The 23,159-nt window shown below is 42.8% G+C and overlaps 1 protein-coding gene across 2 annotated transcripts; it reads left to right on the top strand.

Annotated features, from left to right (window-relative positions):
* The first annotated feature begins 1,032 nt into the window (after positions 1-1,032).
* PUS10 (pseudouridine synthase 10) lies at positions 1,033-22,870 on the top strand. 2 transcript variants are annotated; one of them, XM_060249651.1, is made up of 18 exons: positions 1,033-1,137; positions 1,930-2,066; positions 3,038-3,301; positions 3,977-4,063; positions 5,382-5,416; positions 6,546-6,657; positions 7,998-8,059; positions 9,503-9,548; positions 9,933-9,997; positions 11,157-11,242; positions 12,336-12,461; positions 16,170-16,226; positions 16,664-16,740; positions 18,450-18,505; positions 19,562-19,679; positions 20,354-20,496; positions 21,714-21,813; positions 22,331-22,870. In XM_060249651.1, exons 2-18 carry the CDS (start codon positions 1,941-1,943, stop codon positions 22,367-22,369), a joined length of 1,599 nt encoding a protein of 532 aa, XP_060105634.1. In that variant the 5' UTR covers positions 1,033-1,137; positions 1,930-1,940; the 3' UTR covers positions 22,370-22,870. The 2 variants fall into 2 exon arrangements, with proteins under 2 accessions (XP_060105634.1, XP_060105640.1); XM_060249657.1 differs by having other exon boundaries at positions 1,056-1,060.
* The last annotated feature ends 289 nt before the right edge of the window (positions 22,871-23,159 follow it).

Raw genomic sequence — 23,159 nt, 5'->3', positions numbered from 1 at the left:
ACTGGGAAGTTATAAGAACTATTTTTCTTTAGGGATCCACCTTGAGTGCCCGTCGCAGCAGAAAGGCAATAGTAGAATCTACCCATTCTATATCAGCAGCCGATTCAGAGAGGGAGCAGGTTCCTTTGGTGAGCAATTCTTTCTTTTAGGGGTGTGATTGGAGACCATAATGGTTTCAGAGCACTAATGGGAGCTTCTAGTTCTTTTTTGAGTTGAGTTTTCATACTGATACCTATCTAAGACCCAGGGTCATTTTGTAGAAAAAGAGATGCTGGAGCTCATTAGCACAACTCATTTGCATATGCCACACAGCCCTGACATCACTGGAAGGTGCACTAAATTATATCAGCTCAGCATCTACTTTAAAATGTTTCTTGAATTATAATTGCCGTAATAAAACTTTACTCCTAACATACTTTTTAAATTACTTTTTCCTATGTGGCCACAGTGCCTGATGAAGATTTCCATCTGTCTGCTTTGTATGTTTTGTTATTTTCCCATTTTCTGTGGGGGGAAATATTAGAAAGTTTGTCAAATCTTAAAGTACAGCAAAATTCTCACAAGGGGTTTGAACAATGGAGTCCAGAAGCAATTATTGGCGGGGGTGGGGGAAGGAGAGAAAGAGCACCATAAAATTTAGAGGTTCTGGAGCTCCGCTCCTATAAGCTCTTGCCCAAAATGAGACCTGCTAGGACCACCACCCTTATCTTGCACGTGGAGAAGTCTGAGGCTGCGATCCTATGCACTACGCCTGAAAGTACGAAGACCATAGATGAGATGGAGATGAAGACCCCCCCTGCCCGAGTTTCCAAGGAGCCACTGCAAGTCAGAGCAGAAAGCAGTGACTTCGAATAAATCAACAGTCTGACTCAGACAGCCTTATGTGAACACGGTGGGATTGCGTAGGAATTTGTTGTTAGAACTGCAATCGGCATCCGGAAGTAAATGTTAAATGAACTGATTGTAGCCCTTCGGGATTAGTGGGAGAACCGGATCGGAACTATTATTTCTGGTAGGCTGTTTCCTTTCGCTCCCTGCGCTGGCATGAGCGGAAGAGGAAGTGAGTGTTGTGGCTTTCTGGTGCATCGCACAAGCAGTCCCCCCATAGTCCATTTTTCCGGTACTGGCGTGTGAACGGTAGGACACATGTGTGACAGTTACTGCTTTCTGATGGGAGGTTGCATGGGTCACTGTGGTTTTAGCTTTGAAAAGATAGGGAAGGACGGAGAAAATTACTGTGCAGTCCGTAGCACTTTTTCTCAGAACTGAGTCTCGTTTACCTGAATGGGACTTGCTCCTTAATTGTTGCGAAAATTCTCTTAAGACTTAAGGGAGAGTTATGTTAGAGGAGCATTGGCAAAATAACAAAACAGGTGAGAGCGTTTTGTTTCGGGGTCTTCCAGAGATCTGTAGGCAGCTTAGAGTGAACAAAGTATTTTTTTGAGGTGCTCTATATTTTAGCCTCTCTAATAATGATGATGGTGAGAAAGTTCCTGTGTTATTATCCTCGTCTTTATCCATTGTTATTATCCTCATCTTGCAGATGAGGACAGATGCAAGTCACTGAGACTCAAAGTGGAGTGTGCAGTGTAAGTTGATAGCAGTCCATGCAAAGAGTCTAATAAGCACTGAGTAGTTTGATACAGTAAACATGAGGAAACATCGAATGAGCAGTATACTAGTACTAGGATTACAAAATCTATTGCATCACCAGAAAACAATAACATGACAGCAGGAGAATATGTGCAGCAAACTGATAATATGTCCTAAACACAGTAGTACAATCCATAGCACCTCTCTCTTTTAAATAACTTTGCTGAGTTATTCTGTTATAGTTATGTTTGTTTGAAGTCATATAATTTGTTGTTTTTCTCCCTCCCCAAGCTACAATTAAAAAAAGGCTAAGAATATTTTTCTTTTAAAGTATAGGCTTCTCCAGCATGATTGAACTGTCAGACAAAGACAAACCAATTGCTCAGATGCTGCTGAATTTTGGAGCATGCCCAAGATGCATTTTCAGATTCTGCCGTGTGGAACAACAGGCTCCATACAGACGTCCTGAGAAGGTTTGGTTAAATTGAAGTACATAATGGGTGAGGTGGTGGCTATAACCAATTTTCAGACCACAGTGACCTTGTTTTCTAAGCAAGGGGAATATTCAGCAGGAAGTTGGGAAATGGAAGGAGGTGGGTGGATGGGAAGATAGGGCACATATGTTCTTAACACAGAGGGAAGAGTCAAGGGTTCTGAACAGGGCAGTAGCAAAGAAGGAGGTCATAGAGTGAAGAGAAGTGTTCCTGGCCAGTGCATGGCATGAGGAAACAGCCAACTGCAACATTAGGAAGCCCAGCATGTCACCACAAATTGGAGGAAATGAAAATCTGGATATGCATCAGCCCCAGTTGGTTCTCATGGTACACTAATATAATTCTTGAGTTAAGATTAAGTCTGAAACTTCCTTGATGAGTTCCTATAGTTATGGGCAGATCTCAGTCTTCCTAAATCCTAACATTCTTTTTTTGCTTTGGCTGAAACTATTGCAATTGGGTGTTTTGACTGAGGATGTCCTGAACTAGCAGAAGATCTTGTTTTCTCCACCTCTCTTGTTTGCTCTAGCTCATTCTCTTATTTTTCTCCCCACCTTCCCAACTTTATCCTTTTTTTTCTTTGCACACACCAGGAAGCCCAGGCCCCATTCTGCTCCTTTTCCTGACCTAGAAGCATTCTTCCTGCCTTTGCTTCTAATGACACGGATACATTTCCAGCATAGATCTTTTGCATGTTTACACAGAACATTAGAGACGTTCCCCATCCTCTATTTTCTTAATAGATAGACATTTGTTACCCTTCAACTTAAACTCAGGGTTATGGTCACCCCATATAGAAAGGCAGCCATGGGTTTATAGGGTCTGTTGCTCTGAATCCAGGACTGCATTAGATCATTAGTGATGTGTGGGGGATGTGGATCTCACTGCACACTGAAACCATGTTTAGCTCCCTTCCAACAAAGCCTTACTCTGCTTTCTTGATTGATCAGGAGTTGCTTTGTGAACTACACACATTCCTGCAGAACAATAACAATGAGAGTGAATCATCTTGTGAAATGGTGCAGCCACCATGTAAAAGAATCAAACTTGACAGCCCCAAAGAAGAAGCTGAAGCACAGACCCCAAATGGAAGCCATCAGCTGGCTGATGCAGAGAAGGATGGAAATGCAACTGATGAGAATTTAAGGCCTCCTGTTTGCACCGTGTGCTTGGGAATTCTGCAGAAGCTCTGTGAGATGGATTTTGTCAAAGCAGTAAGTGTCAGCCGGTCAGAAGTTTAATCTGTCAGTTTTTTAACTGATAGGTTAGCAGTGCAGTATGTGTGTATGGCAGTGAGGCTCTTCTGTCTCTTATAGTGCATTTCTATTTGAACCCCTTTCATTGAACCTAACCATAATTGCCCTGTTAATTACTTCAGTTTAAGGCATCAATATCAGTGGACTTCAACTGGACTATCTCTGTATGGTGTTGCATTTTAAGTCTTATGGAGCTTTCTGTTACAGAGAATCTAGCCTGTTGGGCACTCATGCCTCAAAATCCTCCTCTAGCACAGAAGGAAATGGGGTTCACAATCATGATCCAAGGGTGATTGGCAGGCTGAGTAGAACCTCAGTCTTAACCATGTCTGGTATAAATGCTAGATGTCTGGCCTTCTTTTGCTTGGTCAGTAGAGTAGCACCATCTGTGCACTGTGTTGCTCTGCAAATCACTGGACTCCATGATTTTGGGCTGAAGAACACAGACTGTAAGTTTGAGTGTTTTTGGTATGGCTGTCCATAGCAACCACCTGGCTGTGACACAACCATTCTAGCTGTGAGTTTAATCTTGACTGTTCCCCATCACTGTCCCATGTACTTTGTTGGCCCTCTAAGCAGGAAATTGTCATGTACAGAGTATGGCTGTGCTTCCTATTGATCCCTGTTTTCCAGGTCTGCAAGAAGATCAATTCTTCTGAATATCAGTTTTCCAGTTTTGTGTTCTCCGTGTCTTTCCCTCCACAGCTTTCCGTCCGAGAGGTGAGTGTTTGCTGTTGGTACTGTTTGTGCCTAAGTGGGGGAAATTCTGGACCTGGGCACCAACTCCCGGCTATTGACCATGCACCACTAACACTGGTGCAAACAGTTAAGATGCCTTCTTATCAGTGGAGGCCCAGATCAGAAATGTTGCCACTGGCATTCTTCCAACTATGCCAGATCAGGCAACTGCTGCCCTTCCTGTGTTGCCCTGACCTAGCCTCAGTAATCCATGCAGTGGTCACCTCTAGGCTTGACTACTGTAACTTGCTCTATGCAGGGCTGAACTTGAGACTGACCCAGAAGTTCCACCTGGTCCAGAATTGCAGCAGCTCAGGTCCTTATGGGGACACCATTAACAGCACACATTCAACCTGTGCTTCATCAGTTGCACTGGCTCCAGATTGAGTACTGAGTCAGGTTCAATGTTCTGCTTTTAGTCTGTAAGGCCCTAAACAGTCAGGGACCAATGTACCTGCAGGACCGCCTCTTCTGGTATGTCCCTTGGAGAGCATTGTGCTCAGGAGAACAAAATCTGCTGGAGGTCCCTGGCTTAAAGAGCATCTGGCTGTCCTCAACCAGAGCCAGGGCTTTTTCAGCCCTGGCTCTGACCTGGTGGAACTTTCTGCCAAATAACATCCAGGCCCTTCAGGACTTGTTACAGTTCTGCAGGTCCTGCAAGGCAGAGATGTTCCACCAGGCATATGGTTGAGGACAGCAATGTTTTTCAACAGCAACAGCTTTATCAGTTATGTCTTTCACTTTCCTTTCCATTAATGGGAGTCAGAAATTTGTGCCCTCTGGCGCCATATAGGATCCTGCGATATCGTTTGGTTTTTAGTATTTTAGTAGATCTGAATTTTAAAATGTTCCTTTAAATAACTGTATACTTCCCTGAGCCCATTTCTACAGGGAGGGTGGTATAGAAGTCCAATAAATAAGTTGTGGCCTCAGTGAGGGTGAAGGGTGCTGTTCTCAAAGCAGCTTTTGCTTTAGGAAATACATTTTGCTGGAGCAGATTTTATGTTGCATCTAGAGTCATGAGAGAAGTTGTGGCTGAACCAGGGCTAGGTGAGTGCGAGGAGGCACAGGAGGGCGAGTGGTATCTCTGCTGTGTGGTGGCCAGGCTGGTATAAAGCTCAGTGTTAGGGTCAGATCGGATGTTCTAGTGACCCTGCATGAACTTGATTTATTTGAAGTGGCTGATTTCTGTTCAGTTTCCTTAGCCAGCTGAAGCATAGGAGGTCTTGAAACCTGTATTTCATTCACCACTTTCTCTCTTTTTTTCTCTTCTCTTCTTTCTGGGTCTGACTACCTGAAGCATGCCGCATGGTTGCTGGTAAAAGAGGAAATAGGGTGAGTAATTTCTGGAGAGGAGCTTTTCCAGCCTGTCTCAGTGCTGGCTTTCAAATGAATGAAGCTTGGTAATCTGTACTCTTTGGGGTAGTAAGGACTCGGAGCAATATGCTGCCTTCTGCCTCCAGCCATTTCCTTTTGTGGATTTTTCTTCTAGAAACGAATGCCAGTCTCTGACTTCACTTTAGCAGGATGCCTTGTTACATTTGGTGTCTCTCTCTTGCTTACCACCAGGTGGCAGGCTGCAATAGGAATTTGGCCAGGATGCTGCAAGGATAGGAATAAAAATTATTTCAGTGATGCACAGGCCTGAACTTCTGTTATCTAGTTGAAAATCGGCAGTAGGAAGGTAGAACCATTACACGGATGGGAGGAATCACTCTATGAGACCGGCCTTATTGTTCTGCCATTGCTGCCCAAATGGTAACATCACTGTAGTAAAGTGGGTGGCCCCTGTGCCAATCATAAAAGCAGCAAAACTGAACCATTCACCAACAAGACAGAGGTGTCTACATACTCAAGGACTCCCCAGACATGTTTAAAAAAAAATGAATTGGTTAACCACCCTTCCCCTCCACTGCTTCTGAGGGTTGATTAAACGGGGGAGGCTGCTCACTCCTAGGGGGTTGCTAAGGAACTGGCAGGACAGATGGGGGAGGGAAGAAGTTTTTTAAAAAGAAAGAAAGAACGAGGTTTTTCATACTTACTGTGAAACACATTGCAGGAGCATGGCAGCATTAATGGAGAAACAGAGGTTGACCCACTTCAGCTGCTTACTTGAAAAACAGTGACAGCTCTCAGTGTGGCAGCCGTTCCAACAAAACGCAGTGGAAGCTCATTCTGCAGTATAATATATGAAGCTTTTACTTCCATGCTGGACAACGCCAGCCTTGCTTCCATTCAGGATTGTCCTCTTTGCTCCATTTGTGGAATGGGTGTTGCATCCTCCATCTTAGTTGTTACTAGTCATTTGGATGGCACCAGACCTTCGGCTGGCTGATAGGACAGGAAATATATACTTGGGTGAGTGGCCTTTAGACGTCATCTCACTTCTGTTTTAATATATCAAATTGACTTCATAAGGATGCTTAATTTCAATGACTGATTCACTTTCCCTCCTTTCTCTTAGGAAGCAGGAACTTTTCGTGGAGAAAGATGTCCTTGTTCAGTTGAAGGAGGCATACAAATGGATTATCCACCCTCTGTTCTTGGAGGAGCTGGGGGTTCCTGCTAATGGAAAGGTATAGAAAACAAGTGCTGTTGCAGGGATTTCTGCCACTGAGCACACTGGTCTGTATCTGGGCTGTCCCATTTCAACGAGAAAAGAATGAAGGACCACACCAATTGGAGCAAGAGATGAAGGGGGCGGGAGAAACGGTGTGGTGGAAAGAAATTCTTTATTCCAAATATTAATACCCCTACACGTTTCATGCCAGTTTCTTCAGGGGGTTCAGTATATATGTAAAAATAATAAAGAGAAGTAGCAATAAGATGGAAGTTAACCTTCTTTCTTTTTTTGTTTTTGATAAATGTATGGAACCCCCTGAAGAAGCTGATGCAAAATGCTTAAGGGTATGAGTCTTTGGAATAAAGAATTTCTTCCTGCTACACCATTGCTTTTTGTGTTCTGTCCCATTTCAGACTGCAGGCTCATGCAGTGTTTATAGTACCTCAACATACGAAGCTGCCTTATACTGAGCTGGACCACTGCCTCATCTTAAAACCTGTTCTATTAATGAATCAATGACCTCCAAATTGTCCTGTCATTGACATCTTTGTGCAGGTTTTGCAAACTGAAAGCCATGGCTTCTGTTGTTGAATCAACCCATCTCATGTGGGGTCTTCTTTTCCTACTGCCTTCAACTTTTCCTAGCATTTCATCTTTGCAAGTGTGTCTTACCTTGTCATGAAACGACCAAAGTACGAGAGCCTCAGCTGAGTCATTTTTTAAAAGGCTACGCAAAATTGTCTGGCTTATAACTAGTACTCATAACTAGGTGCTGCGTGTAGGTATCAGTATTTGGAATAAAGTATTTGTGCTTGGGGGGCACAGTGGAAGGGCTTCTAGCCCCACTGGTGGACCTCTTGATGGCACTTGGTTTTTTTGGCCACTGTGTGACACAGAGTGTTGGACTGGATGGGCCATTGGCCTGATCCAACATGGCTTCTCTTATGTTCTTATGTGGCAACATCCTACCATGGTAAGTCTCCATTAGCTGTTGCAGTAGCAGCCATTGGCACAGCAGCATCCACCAGTACTCAGCAAAATGCCCAAAGGCAATCATCTCCTTTATTCTTCAAACATTCCAGCATGTAGGGGCCAGTATATACATGGAACAGAACCAGAGATATAGAATCAGAGCTAGTTCTTTATGTGTGGGATTTTTTTCATTGGGAAGAATTCAAATATGTAACTTTACCAACCACACACCTGTATTCTAAAGCAGTGTACATCAACAAAAGCTTGAAAATTAATTCTGGTCCTTGGTGGATAGACGAATAGAAGCGTATCAAGGGAGACAGGAGATAATTTACCAGAGTTGATGTGAAAATAACTTTCTATCTCTTGATTGAAACCTAGAGCCTGTTTGAAGTGAGTGTGGTCTTTGCCCATCCCGAAACAGATGAGGACTGCCATTTCCTGTAAGTTAGGATGTGATAATATTCTAGGCAGAGGCAATTGCTGTTAAATATTCCTGTGTAGAGGATAGACACCTGAATGCTCCTTCTGTGCTGTTTGTGCTGTGTTTTCATTCCTGCCTCAGGAATGTTCCCTGCCTCAGAAGGCAGGATCAGATTTAGCATAGTTGACCTGAGGCACCCCCAGAACTCTTCTCTGTTCTTGCCCCTAGAAAGGAATGAGTCCTTTTCTCCATGGTAATCAGAGGCCACTGGAGAATGGGAGGAGGGAGCTGGACTCTGATGACATTCACGGGAACAAGCTTCAGTGGACTAGGGCAGTTTACTCTTTAAGTGGTGGGGAGCACAAGTATCTGTTTTAAAAGCCATCACATTTTTATCCAGCTCTTTCTCCAATGAGCCTAAAGTAGTGAATAATGTTTTCCCCTCCTTCTAACCTCACAACGACCTTGTTGTAATAGGCTAGGTGGAAAGTGAGCAAAGTTATACAGTAAGCCTCGTCATTGAATCAGGATTTGAACCCAGGTCTCCCAGATGTTAGTCCAGCTCTCTCACTGCACCATGTTGATTCTTACGAAATATCTGTATCTGATACAGTATGGGAGTTAAAGCATGGGGGATGGTAAGAGTTTGTGTAACTTATTGTATAACTGCATGGGCATCAGGGTGAGTTTAGGGGAAAAACCCCAACTGATTGTCACTTTGCGAGTAAGATTTGAGGGAGCTGAAGGAGCTGACTGGCTGCAAACAGGGAAGTTGATGAAGGAGATCAGTATTTTCAATTGCTCCTCTTTGTGAACATATGAAGTACCTTTTGGCCATCATACCTTTGGCCTATCTAGATGAGTACTGTCATCTCCAGTTGGTCAGTGGCTCTCCAAGAACTTGGTCAGAGAAAGATCTTTTTCAGCACCTTCCACTGGAGATGTTTTTAACTCAATATATCAGGAACTCAACCTGGACACTTTAGCATCCCCAAGAAACATTTGCTAAGCCACAGGTCCCCCCCCTCCCCCCGTTTAATGAAATGCTGGGGATAAGACTTTCACCTGATGGAAACAACATTGGCCAATAAATTGTGCTTGTTTTAATCAATACATTGATGAAATCTGAATAAATTTGCTTGCGATTGCAGCAAAAGCTGTTCCTTCTTAGATGTAACACATACCTGTTCTGGCAGGAGCCATCTTGGAAGAGGCATTCCCTCCCACTTTCGAGAAGTGAGAATGCCTTTTCTGAGACAGGTTCAGCCAACTGCAATTGTGTTTATAAATAACGGTCAATAAATCGGGGAGGGGGACTTTTTAGTTGACTGGCCCTTGCAGCTCGGTTTCATCTGGCATTTGCTTCCAGAACATTTTCCTTGCTGCATTTGCTTGACAGCTCATGTCAATGACTTTTCAAACAAGCAGGACCTTTGTGATTAATTTGTGTTCTTGCTTTTAGTGCCAAAGCATGTCCAAGTTGCTTCAAACCAGCAAAAAAAAAGCAGGTAAAGTATTTCTGTGGAAGTTCCCCCCCCCTACTTTTTCTTCATTATCCATCTTGATAGCAAAGCATAAACCGTGAAACCCCAAATTAAATGGATATTTTAAGTAATGTAGCATGTAATCAGGAAAGACCCATGTGAGTTTGGCTGGCCTTGTGAACTATGTGCTGAAACTGGATGCTGGACATTTTTTTATTTTTTAAAGCCTATTAATCACTCTTTGTTAATAAAATACCCAAGTCAATGCAAACTAGAACAGAATATTACAGAGCTGACATCCAGCAGCTGGGGAGAAATACCTATGCTGCCTCCTAAATTGAATTGGATTTTTAAAAGAACTAAATGTAACATGCCTGCGGATACATACTATATTATTTTTCTCTGCAGTCCATCTTCACCAGAATGGCTGTTTTTAAGGCTTTGGAGTTGATAGATGATGACGATTTTCTTAAGTAAGTCTTTGTTAACTTTGGAATTGGGAAATATCCATTTACGATCAAGACAAGAAGTAAAATGTTAAAGAGGAAAGTATTGTATAAGGCTTCTGGTAGTTAAATAGTTGAAATAGTTGAGAGCCAGTTTGGTGCAGTGGTTAAGAGTGCAGACTCTAATCTCGGAGAACCGGGTTTGATTCCCCATTCTTCCACATGCAGCTGCTGGAGTGACCTTGGGCCAGCCACAGTTCTTGAAAGAACTGCTCTCTCAAGAGCAGTCTTCGAAAGAGCTCTCTCAGCCCCACCTACCTCACAAGGTGTCTGTTGTGGGGAGGGGAAGGGAAAGGAGATTGTAAGCTGCTCTGCAAATCTGAATGAAATGTGGGGTATAAATCCAATCTCTTCTCTCTTAAAGAGAATGAAATATCTTCACAGAGGCAACTTTTGTCTATGTAGCTCTTTGTGTTGTGTAAAATGTTACAGTTTTGACTGTGGTGGGGTGTGTTCACATGTGCATTCATCACCCTGAATTTCAGATGTCTTAACAGGATTTTTACCTTTTGGCAGTTGTTTATTTAGCACATTTATGCAGCATATTTATATTCTGCTTTTCTTTTCAATGGGGACTCAAAGCAGTTAACAATAAGCAATGAGAAAGAATAAACCAAAGAAAAGGAAGGGGAGGCTTGCATTGGTCAAGCATATCTCTCTGCTGGCTGATCTGCTCACGTCTAGGCTAGATGCACAGTAAAATTGCCATTTTACTATTAGAGGTGATATGCTGAAGAAGTTAGTGATCCAACACAGACATCCAGGAACTTGATCAGCCTCTCTCTTGCCACCTTCCTGGAGTTGCAAAACTAGGGGTTGTTGAACACCTAGTAAGCTACAGTACAAGACTAGTAGACAGCATTCATCCTGATGGCTCAAAAGTCAGTTATTCCTGATGCAGAGAGACTCTTGTTACTGTTCCTAGTGATTTGCATGGGTGTATATTATACTGTAGTTTAGCTATTCCTGCTTAATGGAACCGTCCAGTGTGCCTGGACTGTGGCAGGAAGTCCAAGTGAGTAACAAAATGGCATTGTAGTTGTCTGTTGCCTGCATCTAACCATTTTGCACACGAAAATGCCTGTCCTGGATTAATGGATTATTCTCTATATTTCCTCCTATAAAGGAACTTTCGAAACCCTCCAAGTTCACCTAAGACTCCTTGCACAGCTGTTGACATTCAGTGTACAAATGGTGCAATCTTTGTGGCTGGTAAAAAAAAAATTCTTTTTATCTTGATTTTAAACAATCCAGTGTTTTATCACTGCCTATCGCAGTACTCCTCATATTCCCCCTTCCTTTGTGGTGTACCCTTCTCTCCCCTGGTCCTTCCTCTGATCTAAAGATCAGCTCTGATTAAGTAGGAATGTGATTTCTCATCTAATGCAAGAAAGCCATGTAATCTTTGAAGTTACTTTTATTTTGTTTCATGACCATAGATGCAGCCTCGTTGCTGGTGCTAAGGAGATCAGTGTCTGGTTAGTGCGAGTATGGGCTTGAAATCCTGTGCAGGTCACCTTGAGTTTTCCAGTGGAGAAAAAAAGCAGGATGTGATAGTGGCGTGATAGTAAAAAATGCACAAATGAACATAAAATTATGTATTTTTTAAAATATTGTTATCCATTTTTCCCAGTCTGAGAACTCAAAGCATCTTACAAAATGAAGTATACACAGAAATAACCAATACCGTTTAAATAAAGACATACACCCCAAGAAGAAAAGAGAAATGTGCCTTCTCTCACCCCCACTGCTGTCTGCCTGAGATCCTTCCAGGGAAAGCTGCTGAAGCACTTCCTGAGCACCCCTCTTTGGATCCCACTAAGGAAGAATGTGCTTGGGACTGCCCAGAAATTTGAGCCAGCCCTGACAATAGGCCAGTGTCCAACAACATGTAGACCCCATCCATGCTATTATGTCCATAACTTATATCCACAGTATACTGATTTGCTACAGCTGTCTGGTTCATGGTTGTTTTCATAGTGTCCTTATATGCTGAATAACTGAATTAATGCTGAATTAATGTCTGTTGAGATTGTTCACCCCCATGCTGAATTAATGTCTGTTGAGATTGTTTAGGGTAGTTAACGCTGTATTCGATAAAGCCGGGGGAGGGGTAAAGATGCTAGTTGTGATGACTGACCTTGAATTCTATGGCACAAGGAATGTGGGATAGAAATGTAATTAAGTTGTAAGTAAATAAATCATTAACCTCACTTTGCACATGCATCCCCTATTTCAAGTGAAAGTACTTTTTGTTTCTTTTGCAAACCCTGAGAATAAATATTTTTTTCTTTTTTTTTTACAGGAAGATATAACAAATACTCAAGAACATTACCTCAGACACCCTGGATTATTGATGGCAAGAGGAAAATGGAGTCTTCTGTGGAAGAGCTCATCTCAGAGCATCTCATGGCCATTTTCAAAGCAGACAGTGAGCACTGATGCTTTTTCTTAAAAACACATGGGTGCATGAAGACACATGCATCTTAACCACAGCTGCCAATACTTAGTGTTTAAATATATGTTGGATGTGTGAACTTGTTTTAATGATACGTTTGTATGTTGGTTTTAGTGGCTTTTAAGATAATATTTTCATTTATATGTTTTAATTTGTTAGCTGTCTGCGGGGGCAAAAAGCTGGGGTAAAAATCTTGTAAATAAATAAACTGTGAGCCTAAAATAGCACAACTCCATGTGATTTTGGGAATCAGAGCCGCCTCATGGGCAAAACACCATGCAGAACAGGAAGGAGTATCAGGTGACCATGCAGAACAGGAAGGAGTTCAGGGTGGTGAGAACCAGAGAGGATTGTGAGGAACTCCAAAGGGATCTGTTGAGGCTGGGTGAGTGGGCGTCAACGTGGCAGATGCGGTTCAATGTGGCCAAGTGCAAAGTAATGCACATTGGGGCTAAGAATCCCAGCTACAAATACAAGTTGATGGGGTGTGAACTGGCAGAGACTGATCAAGAGAGAGATCTTGGGGTCATGATAGATAACTCACTGAAAGTGTCAAGACAGTGTGCGTTTGCAATAAAAAAGGCCAATGCCATGCTGGGAATTATTAGGAAGGGAATTGAAAACAAATCAGCCAGTATCATAATGCCCCTGTATAAATCGATGGTGCGGTCTCATTTGGAGTACTGTGTGCAGTTCTGGTCGCCGCACCTCAAAAAGGATATTATAGCTTTAGAGAAGGTGCAGAGAAGGGCAACTAGAATGATTAAAGGGCTGGAGCACTTTCCCTATGAAGAAAGGTTGAAACGCTTGGGACTCTTTAGCTTGGAGAAACGTCGACTGCGGGGTGACATGATAGAGGTTTACAAGATAATGCATGGAATGGAGAAAGTAGAGAAAGAAGTACTTTTCTCCCTTTCTCACAATACAAGAACTCGTGGGCATTCGATGAAATTGCTGAGCAGACAGGTTAAGACGGATAAAAGGAAGTACTTCTTCACCCAAAGGGTGATTAACATGTGGAATTCACTGCCACAGGAGGTGGTGGCGGCCACAAGTATAGCCACCTTCAAGAGGGGTTTAGATAAAAATATGGAGCACAGGTCCATCAGTGGCTATTAGCCACAGTGTATGTGTGTATATAACATTTTTTGCCACTGTGTGACACAGAGTGTTGGACTTGATGGGCCGTTGGCCTGATCCAACATGGCTTCTCTTACGTTCTTATGTGACATCCCCTTTCTCCCGTCTTCTGCAAGTAAAAAGCTTACTCTGTCATTTGACGAGGGATGTTGAGGGTGATTTCACCCAATTCCCTTCTTTCACTGTAGCTACTGCAGCAGTTCCCCCTGTCCCCCATTATCCTGGAACCAGGGAGAAGTACATGTATGTGGCTATTCATACATGCACCCCCAACTATGGGCCAATTATTTTTTATAACCACAAATGAATAGGTTAAAGGCAAGACAGAAAGGTAGTTGGCAATTAAAATATCTGGCAAGATAAAATAAATACCTGAAATATCTACTTCCAAAGTTCCTAACTCAAGAGTTACTAAAATCTTTGATAATTAAGGTGCACAACTCATGGGTAGTCTGTGAGAGATTTGTGTGGATGTGTGCATGTTTGTGAAGAACATGAGAGAAGGAAGGATGGATGGCAGAGGGAAAAAGAATGAGAGTGCAAAGAGGAGGCTTGGAGATCTGAAAGGGAGAGTTATGCTGGACAAAAAGAGGGCTGACAGGAGCTAGATTACCAGGGGATCTGGAGATGAGATTTGGGAGAGACAAAAGGAGGTTCTGTGGCAGGTATAGGAGCTGTGTCAGCAGTATGGAGGAGGATGGGCCATGCTGAGAGAAAGAGGAAGAAAATTTCAAAAGGGAGGAGTTAGATCAAAGCTACCAGTCTCCTTAGTGGTGGAGGTAGGGGAAAAACCTGATTGTTATTTTAAATATTTTTTTTGCTAGAATCTATCATTCCCACTAGTGGGGTGTCTTGTTATCATTCTTGAGTCAAACTAAATCTTGTTTGCTAGTTTCAGGAAGCTTATTTCCTTGGCTAACATTTGGGACAAAGGTAACTGTGATCTGACATCATGCTGATACCATGATGAACTCAGAAACAGTGATTGAATTTTTGCCTACAGATGTGAGTTTTTGCCTTTATAATCAACTGAGAAAGGAGACCAGTTTGCACTCTTTGAGGCGTTAGACATTGTCTTAAGAATCCCTTTAAGTCTTCTATAATATTTGTCCTTTGTCACAAACACTGACCATTTTTTGTGCCCAGTATCTGAAGTGATCTTAGCAAGTCAGGATTGTTTGCTTTTCGGATGCGCTTCCTTGCAAAGGGTACCTAAAAATCTCATTTTTATGAATTTTGGCAATTATTTCCTCGGAGTCTTGTCAAGCTGCATCTTCCCCTTGGCCTTTGGTATCTGTTATCTAAGGGAAGGCAATGGCAAACCACCCTGTAAAAAGTCTGTCACGAAAACGTCATGGTGTGACATCACCCCATGGGTTGGTAATGACTCGATGCGTGCACAGGGGACTACTTTTACCTGTGCAAGCACCAGTCATTACCAACCCATGGGGTAATGTCACATCACAGCGTTTTTATGGCCGACTTTTTTACAGGGTGGTTTTCCATTGCCTTCCCCAGTCATCTACACTTTCCCCTCAGCGAACTGGGTACTCATTTTACCAGCCTCGAAAGGATGGAAGGCTGAGTCAACCTTGAGCCGGCTACCTGAACCCAGCTTCTGCCGGGATCGAACTCAGGTTTTGAGCAGAGAGTTCGGACTGCAGTACTTCATTCTGTGCCTGAGACCCTAGATAACTGTAGGGGTGCTGGCATAACACCTCCCTCCAAAGTTTCATTTCCACAGCCACCATGTGTATGGCTCTCTGGAACCACACAGTAGCTGTTCTGCCACACAGATATACACAGCCCATAGACTCTCATTCCACAGGTCCAATGAAAAAACAATGAAAGAAATATCAGTGACCATCCCTGACTAATAGCAAGTGATGAACTTTTTAAAAAGTTGCATACTGTTTGTGTGCGTACACATGCATCCACACAAAGATATATGCATATGCCCACATGGCCAGTTTAAACAAGAAGGTTAATGCACTGGCCCACATTCATGTACAGTTAGCATGCCACTTCAACTGTCCTCTGGATCACAGAGTGTTTCTCTGTTTACATGCCAACAGTTCAGCAGCTCTCTTCACTTTAAAAAAAATGACCATATTGGCATACAGAATAAAAAGTCTGCCCAAGTCTTTTGGTCAAGGACCCCTAGGCAGCTTAGGCTACCTCAACAAAACCTGCTTTAAATGCAAGCACACACACTCTTTAACCTGCTCTGTGCAACATGATGACCCTCAGCACTGATGACCCTCACAGGTTTTTTTGCTGCTGTAAAAGTAGCTAGTGAAATGACTTGGCATGAGGCTCAGAGCAGCAGCAAACTTTCACACTCAGTGAATAAACTGTGTGCATGCAGTTCACAGTGTGGCTAAAGAACACCTGTAGTCCCAGTACAGTGCCACATGAAACCCACATGAAACAGCGCCACATGAAACTTTAAGCATAACATAGAACCAGAGATCATGTTGAAATCTTACCTGGTGTCTGTAAGGCTGTGGATTCAGTGGCCATCTCCTTTCTGTTTTTAAGGTTTCAATTTTTCATCCTCTGGAAGAGAAGATGTGGATGTGAGAACGCTGGGCAATGGTGAGCTCATCTTTCCCTCCCTTCATAGCCTAAGATGACTTTAAGCTACCTTAGGGCACTTTACCCTCTTGCCCTCCAACTGCTGGAAACCCAGCACAAAGTTTCACCAGAAATTGGCCGCACGCTTTCAGGCCTATTTTAAAGCCTACAGATGTACTATATTAAGATATATACCAGGATACTACATTCTTTATCCAGGAACCAATACTGCACAATTGCAGGATGTGCACTGCCCAGCCTATCAGAGACATCCTGGAGAAGAGCAATTGTGTGCATTTGCAGTAATGCTTCAGTAGCCCAAACTCTACCTTGCTTCATTTTTTGTTGGCTTCTGAATATTTCCTTGTTGGAGTCTCTGAGGTGTTTGCACAGTTGTGAATGTTTTTTTGTTCATCTGATTACTTTACAATCATCCTTATTTCCCCAATTGTTGACAGGAAGGCCCTTTGCAATTGAGCTGCTGAATCCTCGGAGAGTGCATTTGACTGCAGAGGAAATGAAAACCCTTCAGCAGGTAAACAGTTTGCAAGTCATTGATAACCTTGCATTTGAGCCACCTAATCATGTTAGTGCAGTGCATTGTGAACAAAGCTTGTTTCTTTTTCCATAATGGAATATGTTTTCTGGTTTTGATAGTTCTTTCTTGCATTTTCTTTCCAAATGAAGTGGTTCTTACAGGAATTCCACTGGGGACTTGTATTAGGCTACCTTTTGCCAAATCAGAGACCATTTGTTCATCTGACCTTGTATTTTCTACTCTGACTGGCAGAAGAGGGTAGTTCCAGCTCCTGCTGCCTGAGTGCTTTGAACTGGACATGTGAAGGATTGACAATGGGACTCTTCTGCACACACAGCATCTGCTCTGCCACTGAGCCCCAACCCCTTCAATTAATTGATGATTTCATTTATGTTCCCATTAACATCTTACTTTGACACTGAGTGGTATCCTTGAAAGGACACACCTTGCTCTTGCCTGGGCTTTAACAGCTATAAAGTGACAGTCACTAGACTGTCAATAAATGGGGGGAGGGGCTCAGGACCATGTGGCTGTGACCAGAGGTGGCTAGGCTGCCAGATAATGTGCACTCTGAAGATAGTGAGTGATATTTTGAGTACTCTGAAATGGCTTGAGTCCCTTGCATTGGTTTGATGATAGTAAGATGCAATTTAGACATTTAAATTTAATTTAACAGCCAGGGCTGCGCTGACTGCACTGGCTGCCCTATATGGTCGAGGACCTGCCTACCTGAGGGACCGTCTCTCCCCATAGGAACCCCAGAGAGCACTGAGGTCAGCGGGAAAGAACCAACTGACTATCCTTGGGCCAAAGGAGGCAGAACTACAGAACACCCATATACGAGCCTTCTCTATTGCAGCCCCACACCTATGGAACCAGCTCCCGGAAGAAGTGCGGGCCCTGCGGAGCCTCGAACAGTTCCACAGGGCCTGCAAGACCATCCTCTTTCGGATGGCCTTTGCCTGACTAAACGCTTGATGGATTCACCTTAAATGAGATCCGCCATCGTATCATATCTACTGATGGAATAGCATCAGAAATATTTAATGTGTAATTTTAAACTGGAATGTTTTTAAGGTTAAATGCTGTTTTTAATACCTATTGTATAATTTATTGTATTGATATGTTGTTAGCTGCCCTGAGCCCGCCTCGGCGGGGAGGGCGGGGTATAAATAAAACGTTATTATTATTATTTATGCATTCAGGTTTGCCATTTAGGACTTACACGTACATGGAGATTTAAGGGGGAAACAGACAAAATGGAATGGCAGTGGCTCTCTGGGGTGTCAGGCAAAGTTCTTTTCCAGCACCTGCTACTTGATGGAGTATAGAGGTTGGAGTGTTGGAAGATCCAGGTTCAAATCCCTATTCTGCTGTGGAAGCCCACTGCCAGACTTTGGGCCATTTCACTTTCTCTCAACCTAAGTTACCTCACAGCGTGGTGGTTTGAAGATAAAATGGAGAAAGGGAGAATGATGTAAGCTGCTTTGGGCTCCCATTGGGGAGAAAAGGGGGATATAAATATCTAAATAGCGTCCCATAAAATGTGTGAGCTTGAGCCAGCCCCAGCTGTTCCCTTCTAATAGAACAAGGCAACTGCATGATAGCAACCATTGTTCAAGGAAGTTTTAACTGCTTTTCCTGCTAAAGTATGAGTTCCGTTACCCACACAGGATTGTTAACCTTTTCTTCTTTTACTTGTATAGAAAATCAATAACTCATCAGACAAAGTCCAGGTTCGTCATTTACAAATTGTGTCCAGGTGAGTGTTCAGGTTTTCAAATAAAGATTTTAAAAATAGGATAATCCATGCTGTCATTTTTTTCTGTGTCTAGGTTACCTGAATAGCTTATTTGGAAGACAGCCCTTTGAGAACAGATAGGAAGTACAAAACAGAGCTACAGTTACGTAATTTGCAATCATGTAAAGCCATGATTGGCAGAAGGAAACAATGAATGTTTATTCTATTTTAGTTGAAAATTTACGAGGCAAGGGTTCAACATTTAACATATCAAAGCAGGAAAAAGAAGACTATAAATCTAAACTAATTTAACTAAAATCTGGCAGTCAGAATAACAGCTTTGCTAGCCCCTAGTGAAATTTCAAATCAGAGGTAAAAATCTGCACAAGATCTCAGTAAGTCAAGAAATCTTCAGCTCCTTGCAAGGAACTCTTTGCTTTTCCCTATGATTGGCATAAGTAGAACAGATTCTCAGGTGAGTTGCAGAACTGGCAATGTCATCCTCTGTTTACTCAGAAGTAAACCCCACTTGATTCAGTAAGGCTTATTTCCAGGTAAATGAGCATCAGATTGCAGCCTTAGGCAGTTAAATATTTGGCAAAATGTTGTTAGTGCAAAATTTCAAGGTATATACCACCCTTCTTTATTTCATTCTGCTGCAGAATGGAGAACAAGAGTTCGCCGTCCAGAGCACTTATGTTTAGGTCAGGTTCATATATCACAGACTGGCCCCTCAGCTTGTCAGACAGGCTCAAACTTGTCAAAGCAGCTTACAAAGAAACAGAGCAAATATTTAATTTAGATAATCAACTTGGGGCCACAGCCACATAAACTTGTGGGCAAGAGTCCTTTGGCTGTACAGTCCATGCATCTGGCCATGCCCAGGTAAACTGCCTGCAGCAGAGGAGGAACAGAAGCTCAACCCAAACTCCACCCAGCTCATACAAAGACGTTTCCAACCATCTTCCCATCAGTGCAATCCTAGTCTCTTATAAGAGACAGTGAGGTGTCCTTTTCCCCTCTGAAAATGCTGTGCAGGCTGATCTGTGGTTGTGTCTTCGATTTCTTTCCTTGTAGAGAGGCAATTGGGCACATGAAGGAAGGGGACGAAGACAAGACCAAAAGCTACAGTGCCTTAATATGGACAGAAAAGGAGATACGGAATGAAGATGTAGCAGTTCTGAATGGCATGAAGGTTGGGGTGCTGTCTGTCCTGTGTTTTCTGGTCTTATAACAGACAAGGGTATTGCAGTCCTCATCTCAAAAGTCCAGGACCCCAGTCATCCTTGCTTAGAAGTGGAGGCCGCAAACAGGCTGTAGCTAGTGATGAACTAGCTCTACTCAGTTCAATTCCCTTTTTAATTTATTTTTAAACTTCCTCTCTCTCAATACATTCTATGAACTGTAGTTCTCAGAATGCCTGCCATTAGTGGTGAAGGATGGGCTTCTAAGATAATTAAGTCCAGAGTTTAAAATTACCTGATTGTACCATTGCTCATAAACTGGCTGTGGCCAGGCTGGCTTTTGCCTCTCCTACACACTGTGCTGTTTCATACTGACATCTTTCTGATTCAGCTGTCTATTCTCAGCTGCACTTGACAGAACTTGAAGAGCTTATTTACTTTAAAATCCCTGTCCAGTGCACAGTATTAGGCAGGGTGTGAGGCAGCCCACTTCAATCAACAGATTTGGGGCATTTCATTAAAAGGCAACCAGTTGTTGAGTGTATCATGTTGTCATTTTTTACACCAAAATGGGGCAGGATTTTGATTTTCTTCAAGTGCCAAAATGTCTGGGACCATCTTTGTGTTTATCTTCTATTGTGTACATGCTTTGCTGATTGTTGCTTTGCTTTAAATCCTTGAACAGGAATTAAAGCTTGATCAAAAAACTCCCCTTCGGGTCCTTCACCGGCGACCTCTAGCTGTCCGGGTTCGCATCATCCACACCATGCAGTCAGAGTATATAGATGAGCATCATTTCCGGCTACATCTAAAGACACAGGCAGGGACGTATCCTTCCTGAGGATAAATTCCAAAAGGGATTATTGTGACTGGGGGAGTTTTATCTCATACTCTTGTATACCATCCTTCCTCCATGCAAATTGGGTTACTTCATTTTATCCTTGCATTAATCCTGTGAGTACACTGGGCAAGTCTCTGCTTCCCAGCCTAAATACTCCTGCTGATCTGTTTGAACTCAGGTCTGCCCAGCACAAATCCAGCACTCCTGAGTACAGCATACTGGTTTATGTGCTCTTCTGCTTTCCAGCAAACATATGAAGCAGGCTTTTACTGATTCAGAATACTGGGATTGGGACATCCGGTTAGTATGAACCACAGCTGCATTATACGTCTTTTGTCCAGTTGAAATATTGGGAGTACTGGTAATGCTGTAGCCCCATTTCTGGAACTCTCCCTCTCCATCTTTTCAGCCTTTGAGTGGATTCTGCACCGAGGCCACCACCGAGGGCTGTCCAAATCTAGCCTCTGTTTCAGTCAGTGGCAGCTACAAATAAAGACAATCCAGCATGTATGGAGGGGGTCTGTGTGATCCAGTTGCATATGCCACTCTATCTTCCTTTAGAGGAAAGATTAGTTGGAAAAGTAATGAATAAATATTTGATTTTTCTTGGGATGGGGGTGTTGCTTGCTTTGGTACAGACTTTCAGTTTTCATTGCCCCTGCCCCAACACTATGGACAGAGTGGACATTCCTAACCTTTTTGAGACTGCAGGTACTATTGGAATTCTGGTAGAATGTTATTGGCACAGCCAGAAAATGACTGCCACAAAATGGTTGCTGCAAGAGGCAGAGCCAGCCACAAAATGGCTGCTGCAGCTTACCTGCAGTCACATGGTGAAAGTCCTTTTGCTGTGGTAGCAGTTGCTGTCAAAGCAACATTTTTTTAAAATCTGCACAGGAAATTATATCTCCAGTGTCCATTCAGAAATCTTGCTGGGAAAAAGCCCCCACCAGACCAGACCACTTTCTGAGCAGACTTGGCGAGTGCCAGAGATGGTGTCAGTAGTAGACACTGTGATGCCCATGGGTGCAATAGTGGGCAACACTCTTGTTGTTAATACCTGATTGAACAAGCCATGCAGCCCTTCCAAAATCACCTGTTTGTCACATTACCTCTCCCCTCCTCCTCCACACCACCCTTGTAGCCCTATCTGGGTTTTTTTGTTTGTTTTGCCTCTTTCTAATTTCCCTAACTGAAGATATAGTTACATCAAAGAGTTTGTGCACGGAGACTTTGGAAGAACTAAGCCCAATATTGGTACCTTGTTGGGGACAACTGCAGACATCTTGGAGCTGGATGTGGAAGTGAGTATTTCATCCCATACTATTTCACAGTGAGGATAATGGATTTGCTCCAAGTTTGGAATTAAGGCCACAATGGACCAGATTATTTTTAGACCTTCTGACCCACCAATTAAACATGCCTAATCCCTGCAAAACCCGTAACTTTCTGCAGTTCCCCTTTCCCCAGTCTGTATCCATACAAGGAAAGTTGCAGGATGAATGTTGGTGCTTCTTCAAGGAGCAGACACACAAATGCATTTTGTGTGTTGTTTTCCCACATACTCAGTTTCACCCTGAAATGAAAGTCCAGACTATGAATCTTGGGTGTAATTTATTGTTGTAGTTTGTTTACTACACATGCCCCCTTCAAGGAGCACTTATTGGCTTACCTGTGGGTCTCACGTGGTTCCCCATCCATGCCACTTGTAGGGTGAGACCTGCTGAGCTACAGGAATAGAACTGCATCATAGAAATTCAGAGCAAATTATTTGTCCTGTTCCTGATTTGTTTTTCCCCCCTTTCCCCTCTGTTTCTGTAGTCGGTGGATGTTGATTGGCCTCCTGCTTTAGACAATTAAGGACCAATTAATTTTCAAGATGGAAAAGTGAAGAGCTGCCAACTCACCAGCTGCTGGTTAGAGCACAACCAACGCCATTTTTTGAGCCACTGGCTTAGCTGACTAATTGCTGATACAGTTTAGATCATGTTGATCTGTCAACATTTCTTTTAATTATAAATTGTTATTTTTAATTGGCTTTAAGAATTAAGGATGAATGGTTAGTAACATGGATGTAGAGCCTCCTTCCAAAAGAGAAAACTGACATTCTTACATGAATGAAGAGGTAGGATATGGTCCCAAGTAAATATGGACTTGTCTAGTGCTGGATCACTTATCAAGAGAAATGTTTCATATGAAAGGATGGGAAAGGGAAGATCCAGAAATCAGGTTCATATGCAAAAATGTACCACTCATTAAGAAATACCATGCATACTTTCCTGACAAGGCCTTGCCAACCTTGGTAAGAAAAAAGGAGAAACTTCTCTCAATCCAGTTCATTAAAAGCTTTTTTTCTTTTTTAAATCTCAGTTTCCTGCGTCTGTAACACTTCAACAACTTAATTGTAGCATTTTTTATACATTGAACTGCATCATCTCCTCTTGCCATATTGCAGATAAGGTCCATTATACTTCAGTGCAAAAGAGGTGTTTGCAAGACAATTCCTTGGAGTAACATCAGCAAGTCTGTGGCAGGCAGAAGCCGCAGAAAAGCTGCAGATTTGATCCTGGCATTTAAAATTATTTACAATGCAGACTGGTTGGTTGGCTTTGCAAATCTGCATGCATTCCCTGCTTTAACCTGTATGTAT

This window comes from Heteronotia binoei, chromosome 1 (assembly GCF_032191835.1).
Source record: "Heteronotia binoei isolate CCM8104 ecotype False Entrance Well chromosome 1, APGP_CSIRO_Hbin_v1, whole genome shotgun sequence".
NCBI lineage: Eukaryota > Metazoa > Chordata > Lepidosauria > Squamata > Gekkonidae > Heteronotia > Heteronotia binoei.
The sequence above is the reverse complement of the archived record's forward strand: the minus strand, read 5'-3'. Positions and strand labels throughout refer to the sequence as shown.

Excerpts from the sequence above, each read along its gene's own strand:
- PUS10 (XM_060249651.1), top strand. The coding sequence starts at position 1,941 with ATGATTGAACTGTCAGACAAAGACAAACCAATTGCTCAGATGCTGCTG. Across the intron at positions 3,302-3,976 it reads AGATGGATTTTGTCAAAGCA|GTCTGCAAGAAGATCAATTC; the intron begins GTAAGTGTCAGC and ends CCTGTTTTCCAG. Across the intron at positions 5,417-6,545 it reads CTGGTAAAAGAGGAAATAGG|GAAGCAGGAACTTTTCGTGG; the intron begins GTGAGTAATTTC and ends CCTTTCTCTTAG.